Raw genomic sequence first — 13,301 nt, 5'->3', positions numbered from 1 at the left:
GCCGTTGGTGACGCTAAACAGACCCACACCTGTGCCACTCACGCGCAATACTGCATACATCTCACGGTGGAAAGATCGGATGACTGCAAGCAGGGGGGGGGGGGACACCAGCACGGGAGAGCACCTGCCAGAGGCACTCACGGGGCACGGAGTCGTAGGCCTTCTTCAGGTCAATGAAGACGAAGAAACCCTTGGCTGTATGCTCGATGGTCTTCTCGAGCAGCTGACGTACGCTGAACACCATGTCCGTGCAGGATCTGCCTCGCCGAAAGCCGCATTGTGATTCCGGGAGGAAGCTGCTGGCCAGGCCCTGGAGTCTCGTCTGAATGAGACACGCCAGGACCTTGCCGACAACATCGAGCAGCGCGATGCCACGCCAGTTGTCGAATCGGGTCAGGTCCCCTTTTTTCGGAATTGGTACCAGGGTAGCGTCTACTCACTCCTGCGGCACTTGGCTGGCACGCCACACATCTCCGAATAGCTCCACAAGCTTGTTGTTCAGCGACTCACCCCCTGCCTTCACCATCTTCGGCAAGACGCCCGAGGCTCCAGCAGCCGTGCCATTCTTCAAGCGAGCAACGGCGCGGCACACTTCGCGCAGCGTGGGAGGTTCAGCAAGGTCTTCGGCAAGCGGTAGTTGAGGGACACCATTCAGCGCGTTCGGTGTCCAAGTGCTCATGACGTTGAGCACTCCAGAGAAGTGCCTTCCCCAGCGCTGTCCCTGCAACGCGGTGACGTGCATATATTTCCGTTCTCGTCAACGATCGCTGCTGTTCGTACTGGTTGAAGGCCGCGCCCAGCAGACTGGAGGTCATGGATACATTTCCACACGACAGCGCCATTGAAACGGGCGTCGGTGGCCGCCCGAGCTTTAGATTTGATCCAGTCCACTCTGGCCATATCGATTGCTGCGCGTGCGTTCGAGCGGGCTGCCTTAAGCTCCTGATGAAACGGAGTGTCTCGCTGCTGGCCCCGGCAAAGCCAATCCTCGTAGGCCGAATTCCGCGTGTCCAGTAGGTGTTGGATGTTTGGCAGGGCTTCCTGGAACCAGTCCGGCTGACGCCGTTTGGTGATTCCAAGGGCTGTGGATGCAGCAGTGTCAAGGGTGGACTTGATAGAGGACCATTTCTCACTAATGTTGGCATTCTCAAGCCAGTTGCGGTCGATCTCCTCCTTGATCACTGCCTGGTATATATCGGTAGGCGTAGGATCTTCAGGGGAAGACGTGCGACAGTCCTTTAGCTGTGCAACGTCAAACCGGCGCCGAACACTATCCTTGCTCTGCGCCCCGTGCCGCACCGGCGATGGAAGCTGCAAAGCCATATATAGCAGTTGGTGGTCGCTGCCGCATTCAGCACTCCGGATGACGGCCACGTCGGTGCATAGATGGCAGTCGTCTTGCCGCACAAGTATGTATATGCAGTGCCACTGCAGCGTGCCACGGTGCTGCCAGGTCTGTTTGAAAATGTTCCGTTTAGGGAACCAGGTGTTGCATATACACAGTTGATTGGAAGCAGCAAATGACAGTAGCTCAGCTCCTGATGCATTCATGGTGTTATACCCGTGAGTGCCTCGCACATCGGACCACTCATCGCCCCTTTGGCCTGAACCAACCCGTGCGTTGAAATCGCCAACTACGACACAACAATCAGATGGTGGAACGTCGTACAAGACACTTTGGACATCGTCAAAGAATTTTTCTTTCACGGTGCGACTAGCTGCGTAAGTCGGGTCGTAGGCACAAACCAGAGTGAAACTCTTAGCTGACCCATCAACGAGGGCGAACTGCAGGCGGGCAGATACAACGCGAGAACTCACCGCCTTCCAGACGCAGCCACCAGCTCTCCACGCGCTCGCAGCGCAACGATCCAAAACAATTGCGACTCCTTCTCCTCGGCGGCGAGAGTCGACTGTGCCAGGAGATGGACGGCCAGAGCTGAGGATAGTGAAACCATCCACGACGTAGCTCTCCTGTCCAAACCAGTGAGTCTCCTGCAGGCCTGCTGCGGCGATATCAAACCTCCGTAGTTCCGCCACACCCCGATTTATTTTTTTGTTTTCAACTACTCGGCCAGAAACGCTTGCCGTCTCAATGGCTCCGTCTCGCTCCACCAGGGACCTGACATTCCAGCATCCAAAGCGCAACAGATGGCATCTCCTTCTCTCTCTCCTCTCTTCAACAAATTTCATGGCGCGTGATGGAATCCACTCGGGGGCTTGTCAAACCTCCGCGAGTGGCGATGAAGGGCGCAGTCAAAGGTGACGGCATCAAACGCCGTCCCGTCATTTAGCTGTGTCGGTCCCCTCGTCGAAAGCGCTTTGCTGGCCTCCGGCTTGGAGAGAGTATACTGAAAGGTTTTGACCAGAGAAAACTGGAGCTCGAAAAAGGCAAACCGTCCCCCACGAGTACAAGGACACACACACACACACACACACACACACACACATACACACACACACACACACACACACACACACACACACACACATACACACACACACACACACACACACTATCTACATTTAGGAATATACTTGTCAACATATCATCACAGTACATCTGTACAATGATATACCATCAAACAATTTGTTCTTTTTCCTCTTTCCTGTCCTGTGTTTCACCACAGTTGATGTTGCTACTATGCGTGCAGGCAGCAACACAGCTAACGATGGCACAGTGACATGTAATATACTGTTAGTGAATGATGATGGAGCAGACAATGGTGGGCACATTCAACGTCTTAAACAACATCTGCACAGAGTGAATAAAAATCTGTGCGAGACGACCGCTGATCATTCAGATCTAACTAGCTTGTCCGGCGATGTCAAGGATTGCTTCGTGCCCATGCAGGCTCTGACGGAGAAAGATGCTCTGCAGCTGACGTATCGTGCGCAACGACCTGCAACTCGCCGTGTCACTGGAAGACAGCCAATATCTGACCGTGCAACAGGCGTTGCTATCCCAGGAGCTAGACAAGATAAGAGTGACAAAGTGGAAGGAGGAAGGCAGTTTGTTCTGTCCAGCGCTAAGCAGCTCTTGTCTGATCCCCATTATTATGAAGGTGTAACTAGCGCTGGCAAAAGTGGTGCTGGTGTTGGTGGTGGTGATGACACAGTTGACACAGACATTCTGGAAAGTTGCATCGTAATTGGGAACGCTGGGCAGGGAAAGACAACACTGAGCAAACGAGTCATCGCCGACATCATGGAGACAAAGACTGGGAATCTGGCAAAGATTGAATTCATTTTCTACGTGCCATGCCGTGATTTGACACGTATACAGTCAACAGATTGGTGTGTATTTCTTGGTTTGGACCAGTTGCGCATCAGTACACAGGACCAATCTTCACTGCTCAATTACCTCTCTGAGCATTCCGACCAGGTATTGATCATTATTGATGGCATCGACGAACTTGGCAGTGGTGGGTTTGGCAAAGGATCAGCAGCCCAAGCTGTAATATTGAGGAGCAGCAGCAGTAACTATTCACTACTACCTGATGCGATTGTAATCGCAACTAGCCGACCATCTGATAAAGCGTATCAGCACATACAGCATTTCCGCTTACGTTTTCGACTCCTCGGCTTCTCGGCAGACCAGCTCTTTGCGTACTGCTCACGACGGCTCGGAGAGGAGGTTGCGAAGCAGTGCATGGCAGAGCTCTCGCAGCCGACCAACTGTCTGCTGAAGGAAGCCATTCGACAATCTCCACTCCTATGTGCTCTGCTCGTTCAGCAATATCCCATCAACAACTCTCTACCCTCCAGTGTGACACTTTTCTACGACCACTACTTACGCTCCTCAGTCGCAAAGCTGGAAAAGCGACGAGGAAAGTTTGGTCAAGTACGGCTTGCACATGACGTCATCAGTCACTGCAGTGGTGGCCGGCACTTCAGTTGTGGTGATCTTGTCAGTATCCCCGTGGTAATAGAACATCATTTGGAGCGCTATGTGAAGGAGACAAGCAACAATGATGAGGAGTGTGATCACCATGCTGTGGAGCTAGTCAAGGCATTGCACAATCTCTACACAATGTGTCTTGCAACATATCAAAGGGGCATGGCTACGTTTACATCCACGCTGTCAACCCTCCACCAGTCCATTTGTCAAGATCTCGGCTTACTGCTCAACCCTGGTATGCATCCGTCGTTCGTCGGTTCCACTCAGACTGTGTCCTTGACTCACTTGACACTGCAAGAGTGGTGTGCATCGAGATGCATCATTTCTTCTGACTCGTGCGCAGACATCATCCGCAGCTGCATCAACACTGTCGGCACAGACTTGAACACACTTGTCTTCTGGCAGTTTGTCTTTGGAGCACTGAAGCCAGACATTCTATTTTCATCATTGTTGGCTCTACAGTCTGAAAACAGCATCAGTGATCATACTGTCAAGAGCAAGAAGAAGATGCTTCTGTTCATGATGAGAAGTTTGATGGAAAACAGCATTTCACTCCAACATACCCACACTCAGGGAAATCCCAATCAGGACACTGACATAGTCACCCATAGCTGCTATGCTCTGTCAGCCAGCCTCCTGGCAGGTGATGGAATTGATGTTAGTGGAATCCACCTTGAAGTTGTTGATGTGATGGCTTTACATACTGTTTTGGAGCTTGTAGGCCATGTAAAGTCTCTGGATCTCAGCGGTTGTTATCTGTCAAGTGACGGTGTCTCTTGGCTGTCTGATCAACTGGATAAATGCGTCAAGGTGACTTTGTATGATGCCAATCTCACTGCAGAACCATTGGCAAGAATATCAAGCACACTGTCTACATCAGAACAGCGTACCCTCCAGATTCTTGACATTAGCAACACAAAGTTGACCAGTGGATCTGAAGATGGAGCAGCACTTGCTGGATGTGTAAAACACCCAAGTCTACTGCACCTGTACGCAGGCGGGACTCAGCTAGGCAATGATGGTTTGGCAGCATTTGTGAGCAACTTGGCTCCGTGTGATCATCTCACACATCTATCACTGGGAAGGTGCAGTCTGGATAGTGGATGTGGATCTGACCTGGCAACACTGGTTACAAAGTTACCACACCTTAAAGCTCTATGGCTGAGTGACAACTCACTCTCCAACAGTGACGTGTCATGTGTACTATCCAGTCTCCATTCTCATGATACCATACGGCATCTCTTGTTTGCCAACACCAGACTGACTGATGAGCTAGCCGCTAGTGTGGTTGACTTTCTGCAAGCTCGTCGCGGTCGTGAGCACACTGGGAGCGCAAAACTACCAACGTGCATTTTGTATCTGAACAGCACTGGTGTAACAATCCGTCTTCTACAGGAAGTGGCTACGTCTAGTCAATGTGGTGGTGACGTAATCGACATTGGCAACCGCTATGCTACTGGTACTTCAGTACGGTCTAAGTCAATTGAAAAGCTTGTCTATCAATGTTATGGTGACTTAGAAGGCAAGTGCGACGACTCCATGATGTCATCACTTGGTCAGTACCTTGCAACCAACACTGACCTAGACCTACTGGACATAGCCGAGAGTAATATCACCGATGCTGGAGCAACTGCTCTGGCAACATCTGGCCTTGCTCACAACAAAGTGCTGAAATACCTTCGTCTGACCAGCAATAGGATACAGCTATCTGGTGTTGTGAGTATACTACAAGCAGTGACATCACCACAATCACAATGTCATGTCAGTGCATTGGGTCTGGAGGACAACCCAGTGTTTCATGATATACAGCCCAGTCATGCTGATTTCAAACTGCTATGCCAGCGTCTCTCTGGATTCCACCTGCTGCGCTTCATTTCATTTGCCAAGACGGGCATGAGTGATGAAGTTGGTGAAAGTATCCTACGCTCTCTCCATCACCATGCGCCTATTACAAAAAAATGGATGGATATGGCACACAATGAGATTGGTGATGCCACAGTGCATGCCCTGGTGGATATGATGAGGAAGAACACAAGCTTGAGATTGATCAGCCTCGAGTACTGCAAGATCACCGATGATAGCATTCAAGCCATGCTGCAGTCACCAGACATCATGAGGATGGAGGGTGTACACTTGTACGGGAACCCATGCTCTATGGACAAGCTTCGACCTCCATTGTACAATTCCGTGCTACGGTATAGCAAGTCTACTGTCCTGGAGTTCATCTCGGATTGATTGCAGGAAGACGTTGCACAACATCAGCATATTCCCAGGTATGTGTTGTACAGTGTTGATCAGTGTATGAAATACGGGTACACCTGTTTGTTGATGAATAATGATGATCAGACAGACACTACACTAGTCACCCTAGCCAGACTCTCAATCTACAGATGTGTGTACTTGACCAGTACCATAAAGTCTGCAGCAAACGTCCACCTCAGCTGGTCTGTACCAGGGAGTAGTAAAATAACAGTATTTTACTACATCCTGGTCTGTACCAGGGAGTAGTAAAACGCCATGCACACTATCACTTCTGCGATGCGATGAGCGTCGAGCAAAAGTCTTTTTCGAATCGCACGAAGAGTCTTTGATGCACAATGCATGGCACATCGTTGCAGGGCATGCACAGTCCAAAACTGTACGCGAGCTGTCACGTGCGCCCGCCGTGTAGAAAGTGATGCACATTGCTCGTCGCTTGTCGCAGAAGTTGAACTAGGCTCAACTTTCCGCAATGCGACCTGCGACGGAGGTGCGATTCAAAATCTTGCAGAAAAACATTTTGATCGCATCGCTCGTCGCTCATCGCGTCGCATAAGTGATATTGTGCATCGCGCTTTAGCCAGTTAGTTGTAGAATGCCAGTAGCGTCGGTCAGTGTCGTGTAATGTTATCGCATGAGCTGATTGTTCAGTAACATGTAGGCTTTGCACAGCAAAGTCTAGTTAGCCCTGGCACACGCGCAATATTGGCATATTGCTGTGAGTGTGTGTCACGTGACTGTCCCTGCACGATTTACAAGCTGGCAAAATTGTACAGACATCCTGTTAGTGTTATGGTGTCATATCGGAAGACGTGTCTTCTTCAAGCTCTTGAATTGTCGGGATGTGAAGGAGCGTTCCTTTGCAGTTGATTTCTTCATGTGTCAAAATGCAGTTTTAGCTTTTAACCCAGGCCCACGGGTAGACGCGCAGGTCTGCGGGCATACCTCTGCATACGCACAGGCGCAAGGGCATGCACATGCGCACACACACACACACACACACACACACACACACACACACACACACACACACACACCTGTCCTGTCCTGTCCTGTTGAGCCACTGCCATGAAGGTCACGTGGGCCCCGGAGGGGCAGCTGAGAGAGAGGAGGAGCACACAGCCCGGTGACGATCCAGGTGATGCGGTAAGCGAAATCGGCGGGAGCAGGCGCAAACACACGTGAAACCCTGACGGTCCTGAACGGTCGGACGACTACAAGTCCGCGAGCATCGATGACGGGCGCGGCCACGTGTAGACGCAAAGCAGCGGTCACAAGCCTGGCAGTGAGCGACGCAGCACAGCGGAGAAGCAGGCAGCGGCAGGGGCGCACCGACTGCTGACTGGGGGTAAGTACACTTGTGCCTTGCCAGACCTCCACGGGACTTCAGCCAACGGCCACACTCTCCACACTGGCATGCACCTTTCTGCTCCGCAACCGGCTTCGCACGCTCAGCCTTACATTTGTGGCGTGTGCGATCACTGGGGCGCGTAAACTGTCGGTCGCAGGTGTAGCAGGTGACGGGAGGGGTATGCTGGGCATCTACCGGTGCTGAGTACGCCGAGCGCCAGGTGGAACGCGACTCGCATTCAGCTCGCCATTCCCCCTCGAGGCCGCGAGAACGAAGGTCAGACATGATACAATCCTTCCAGCGCCGACGAGGGCCATGAGCTGGGCGACGCGACGGAAGCGTGCCAAAGAGAACTTGCTTCGGCAGCCGGTGGTCCTCCATCCGAGCAACATGCCCGAGTCATTCAAGGCGGCGGTGCTCCACCTTCGTGCGGATGGTGTCGGGATCACCCCACCTCACACGTAGTTGGTGATTGGTGATGTGGTCATCCCAGCATTCTTGGCGAGACACTCCCATGATTGAGCGGATGCATCGGTGGTGGAAGACAGAGAGCCGCTGCAAATCCCGTTGAAGAGGCGTCCAACACTCCGAACCGTACAGCAAGAGCGACAAGACACAGGCGTTGAACACACACCTCTTGATGTGGAGGTCCAGGTGCTTGTTGCCAAAGATGGACTTTTGCAAAGCGCCACACGCTCGGGAGGCATTCGCAATGCGGGAGTCAACATCGCAGGATGAACGGCACACACACACATACACATACACACACATACACATACACACACATACACGCGCACACACACGCACGCACACACACACTGTACTGTACTGTACTTGTTGCTCACTGCCAAAACTGGTCACGTGAGTCCCCCCCCCGGGAGAGGGGAGAGAGACTCAAAAGGAATCTTGGAAAGATGACTCAATTGGTTATTGAACCGCCCAACGGCCGACACCCCTGAAATCCCCAAAACTCTGGGTGGACTTGAAAATGATCCCACTTATGGGCTCACCACACCTCAGTAAGTGGGTGAGGACAAGGTGCAGAAAAAGGATTGACGGTATCAGGGTATCCGTCCCGGGATCCAACTGCAGTTACCCCTGCCCCCAGTGAAGGTAATACTTGCTACTAGTGTGAGTGGCTAAATCAGAGTGGATCTGATAAAAGCTTCACTAGCACCATTGATTACACAAGAGTTAATCTAGCCAGAAGCAGTCCATGGTTAACAGGTATGTATACTTCAAATAGAAAGTATACGAACCCTGGAACCAACAAAGGTGGCAGGTACAACATTACACCTTCAAGCAGCCGAGCCTGTTGGCAACAGACCCAACACAATCAGGCATAAGTGTAGCTACCAACTGAACTAGCTGGCACACACACACACACACACACACACACACACACACACACACACACACACACACACACACACATTCATGTGCATAAACATAATTGCAGACACTCCTACGTCCCGTCTGTGCGTACAACGGTGTACTCACGCACACACTCACAAGCACTGAACACATAGGTTTGGGAGTTGCCATGACTTCATTTTGATTAAATATATTAAATATAATAGTATGTGATGATAGACCAGTTCCAAGACAGCAAACGATAATATTTGCGTCATATCATCACATTCGGTCGTCAGTAATTCGCACCGCCCACCGCCGGCAGACGCACGAATCGCCCACCATCATATTGTATGTGTGTGGTGTGACGCCTCATGCCAGGCAGTTGTGTGAGTTCTTGGCCAATGAGGGCTAGCCTGCAGCTGCCCACCGTGGGCCGGTGACATAAGCGGCTGGGGAGGTCAACAGCCAAGCCACTGAGGGCTAAGTAATCCTGCCCGCTGTGGACCGTTAGCATACTGCCCACCGAGGGCGGACGAATGGCCGACATGGCCAGAAACCTGCACGCTGCGGGCGCATGAACGGCCGCCCAGGCCAACAGCTTACCCATCGAGGGTTAAAGCATACTGCCCAACTGAGGGTGCGAGAGAAGCGTATAGCCCTACCGAGAGCGCATGATTATAGCCCGACCGAGAGCGCATGATTATAGCCCGACCGAGAGCGCATGATTATAGCCCGACCGAGAGCGCATGATTATAGCCCGACAGAGAGCGCATGATTATAGCCCGACCGAGAGCGCATGATTATAGCCGGACCGAGGGCGCATGATTATAGCCCGACCGAGAGCGCATGATTATAGCCCGACCGAGAGCGCATGATTATAGCCCGACCGAGAGCGCATGATTATAGCCCGACCGAGAGCGCATGATTATAGCCCGACCGAGAGCGCATGATTATAGCCCGATCGAGAGCGCATGATTATAGCCCGACCGAGAGCGCATGATTATAGCCCGAGAGAGAGCGCATGATTATAGCCCGACCGAGAGCGCATGATTATAGCCCGACCGAGGGCGCATGATTATAGCCCGACCGAGAGCGCATCATTATAGCCCGACCCAGAGCGCATGATTATAGCCCGACAGAGAGCGCATGACTATAGCCCGACAGAGAGCGCATGATTATAGCCCGACCGAGAGCGCATGATTATAGCCCGACCGAGAGCGCATGATTATAGCCCAACCAAGAGCGCATGATTAAAGCCCGATCGAGAGCGCATGATTATAGCCCGACAGAGAGCGCATGATTATAGCCCGACCGAGAGCGCATGATTATAGCCCGATCGAGAGCGCATGATTATAGCCCGACCGAGACCGCACGATTATAGCCCGACAGAGAGCGCATGATTATAGCCTGACCGAGAGCGCATGATTATAGCCCGACAGAGAGCGCATGATTATAGCCCGACCGAGAGCGCATGATTATAGCCGGACCGAGGGCGCATGATTATAGCCCGACCGAGAGCGCATGATTATAGCCCGACCGAGAGCGCATGATTATAGCCCGACCGAGAGCGCATGATTATAGCCCGACCGAGAGCGCATGATTATAGCCCGACCGAGAGCGCATGATTATAGCCCGATTGAGAGCGCATGATTATAGCCCGACCGAGAGCGCATGATTATAGCCCGAGAGAGAGCGCATGATTATAGCCCGACCGAGAGCGCATGATTATAGCCCGACCGAGGGCGCATGATTATAGCCCGACCGAGAGCGCATCATTATAGCCCGACCGAGAGCGCATGATTATAGCCCGACAGAGAGCGCATGATTATAGCCCGACAGAGAGCGCATGATTATAGCCCGACCGAGAGCGCATGATTATAGCCCGACCGAGAGCGCATGATTATAGCCCAACCGAGAGCGCATGATTAAAGCCCGATCGAGAGCGCATCATTATAGCCCGACAGAGAGCGCATCATTATAGCCTGACCGAGAGCGCATGATTATAGCCCGACCGAGGGCGCATGATTATAGCCCGACCGAGAGCGCATGATTATAGCCCAACCGAGAGCGCATGATTATAGCCCGACAGAGAGCGCATGATTATAGCCCGACAGAGAGCGCATGATTATAGCCCGACAGAGAGCGCATGATTATAGCCCGACCGAGAGCGCATGATTATAGCCCAATCGAGAGCGCATCATTATAGCCAGACAGAGAGCGCATGATTATAGCCCGACCGAGAGCGCATGATTATAGCCCGATCGAGAGCGCATGATTATAGCCCGACCGAGAGCGCATGATTATAGCCCATACTGCCCGCTAGGGCCGACCTCATACTGCCCAGCGAGGGCAAACAAACGACCACCGACGCCAAGAACTCGCACAACTGCCTGGCATGAGGCGTCACACCACACACATACAATATTATGGTGGGCCGTTTGTGCGTCTGCCCCCGGTGGGCAGTGTGAATTACTGACGACCGAATGTGATGATATGACGCAAATATTATCGTTTGCTTTCTTGGAACTGGTCTATCATCACTTTGCTGAAGTAATCAAAATGAAGTCATGGCAACTCCCAACTTATGTGCTGATTGCTTGTGAGTGCGTGCGCGAGTACGTCGTTGTACGCACAGACGGGGCGTTGGAGTGTCTGCAATTATGTTTGTGTACATGAATGTGTGTGTGTGTGTGTGCGTGCGCATGCGCTTGCACATGTGCATATGCAGAGGTATGCCCGGAGACCTGGGTGTTTACACGTGGGCCTGGGTTAATGGTGGTGTTAGTGGATATCATAGCGTAACTTGTAGTTCCTTGGTCATTTTTCTTTTCTATTTTCTATATGCAGGTCATTTCTTTGTGTGTTGAATTTGTATACGAGAATGACCGTACTGCCTACGAACTGCCTGTCTTTCCAGAAGGCCAACATTTTTGTGCGATTTGTGTGCATGTGTGTGTGTGTGTGCGTACGTGTGTTTGTGCATGCATCATTGTGTGCATCGTGTGTGTGTGTATGTGTGTGTGTTTGTGCGTGTGTGTGTGTGTGTGTGTGTGTGTGTGTGTGTGTGTGTGTGTGTGTGTGTGTGTGTGTGTGTGCATGCATGTATAATGTCTTCTTTAAAAACATTCTATCACTTCCAGCCGTTGCTGAAGGAGTAGGCAAGGACAGAGCTGACGTAATGTTCAAGTTTGATCTACCAACCAACAGTCAATGATTGCACAACTTCCACTGAATGGTGTGTGTGTGTGTGTGTGTGTGTGTGTGTGTGTGTGTGTGTGTGTGTGTGCGCGTGCATGTGTGTAGGCGTGCAGCACACATCACACTGAGTATTGAATTCACTTGAGTAGAATGTAATTTGTGTGTGTACTGTTTTCAATGATTGTATTGTGTAGCATGCATGACTCTGCTGAAGAAACAGTTCAATCATCAGTTTTCTGCTTATTCTAGGATTTACGGATATAATTCCTCACAGTCAAGTATACACACAAGAATACATGATGTTACTGGTAGTGCAACTGCTGATGTTGCAGACAATACTTCTGTTCATACTGTTGCACACTACGTAGCTCTCCGCAGTCACGATTCTTCTGTTGGTTTTGTTGATGTGGTTATTGTCACCAGCAAGTGCTGAGTACACTGTACAATAGTCTTATAGATATGTATATACAGTATAATTATACTGATGGTGTTCACTGATCTTCTGCTTCTGCTCTGATAGTCGATTGCTGATGTACGTGTTTGTCAATATTGACACCAATGCCACCATTTAATCAAATACATTCATTGTTGCTGGTGGTACGTTTGCTGGTGGTACGCTTGATCACCTGTAGCCGGTACTGTAAAACCGGAAAGTTTAAAACCACCAAAAAGTTTACCTTTTTTTGTAATTTTGGCATGATTACGTGCAGAAAGTTTAACGATGGCTACCTGGCTGCCCATCTGTATGCGCATCTTTACACAGACATCTAGCGATAACGTTTTTTGTCAAATAACGAAAAATCAATTTAAAAAATTGGTCGTTAAAACGTTAGACTTTGTGACTCGTTAGACTTTCCGGTTTTACAATACTGTGCTGGTCCGAATGACTGTGACCAAGAGTTTATCTAGTCTTGCTGTGACCAAGAATTTATCTAGTCTTGCTGTGACCAGACGTGCGGTAACTCCAGTGCTCTCAGTCCACACTGCATTTGCGGCCTTGCTGCATCACCTCATCACACATGATAAACCTGTAATGTATTTCCTTGATCTCAAGCTTGCAGTCACGGTCTGCACTGCACCCCGGGCACCATTCCACGGAGAGGGCATTATTACCCCCAATAGAGGGCACCATTCCAGAGAGGGCATTATTACCCCCCAATAGAGTGCACCATTCCAGAGAGGGCATTATTACCCCCAGTACAGCGCACCATTCCAGAGAGGTCATTATTTTATTACCCC

General features: G+C 51.0%; 1 protein-coding gene across 1 annotated transcript; it reads left to right on the top strand.

Annotated features, from left to right (window-relative positions):
- The first annotated feature begins 2,845 nt into the window (after positions 1 to 2,845).
- On the top strand, positions 2,846 to 13,115 carry LOC135817052 (uncharacterized). The gene is made up of 2 exons (XM_065330152.1): positions 2,846 to 7,505; positions 12,005 to 13,115. Exon 1 carries the CDS (start codon positions 2,846 to 2,848, stop codon positions 6,131 to 6,133), a length of 3,288 nt encoding a protein of 1,095 aa, XP_065186224.1. The 3' UTR covers positions 6,134 to 7,505; positions 12,005 to 13,115.
- Positions 13,116 to 13,301: the final 186 nt, after the last annotated feature.

Source organism: Sycon ciliatum, chromosome 5, assembly GCF_964019385.1.
Source record: "Sycon ciliatum chromosome 5, ocSycCili1.1, whole genome shotgun sequence".
Lineage (NCBI taxonomy): Eukaryota > Metazoa > Porifera > Calcarea > Leucosolenida > Sycettidae > Sycon > Sycon ciliatum.
Note: the sequence above shows the minus strand (reverse complement) of the source record. Positions and strands in the feature narration are given on the sequence as shown.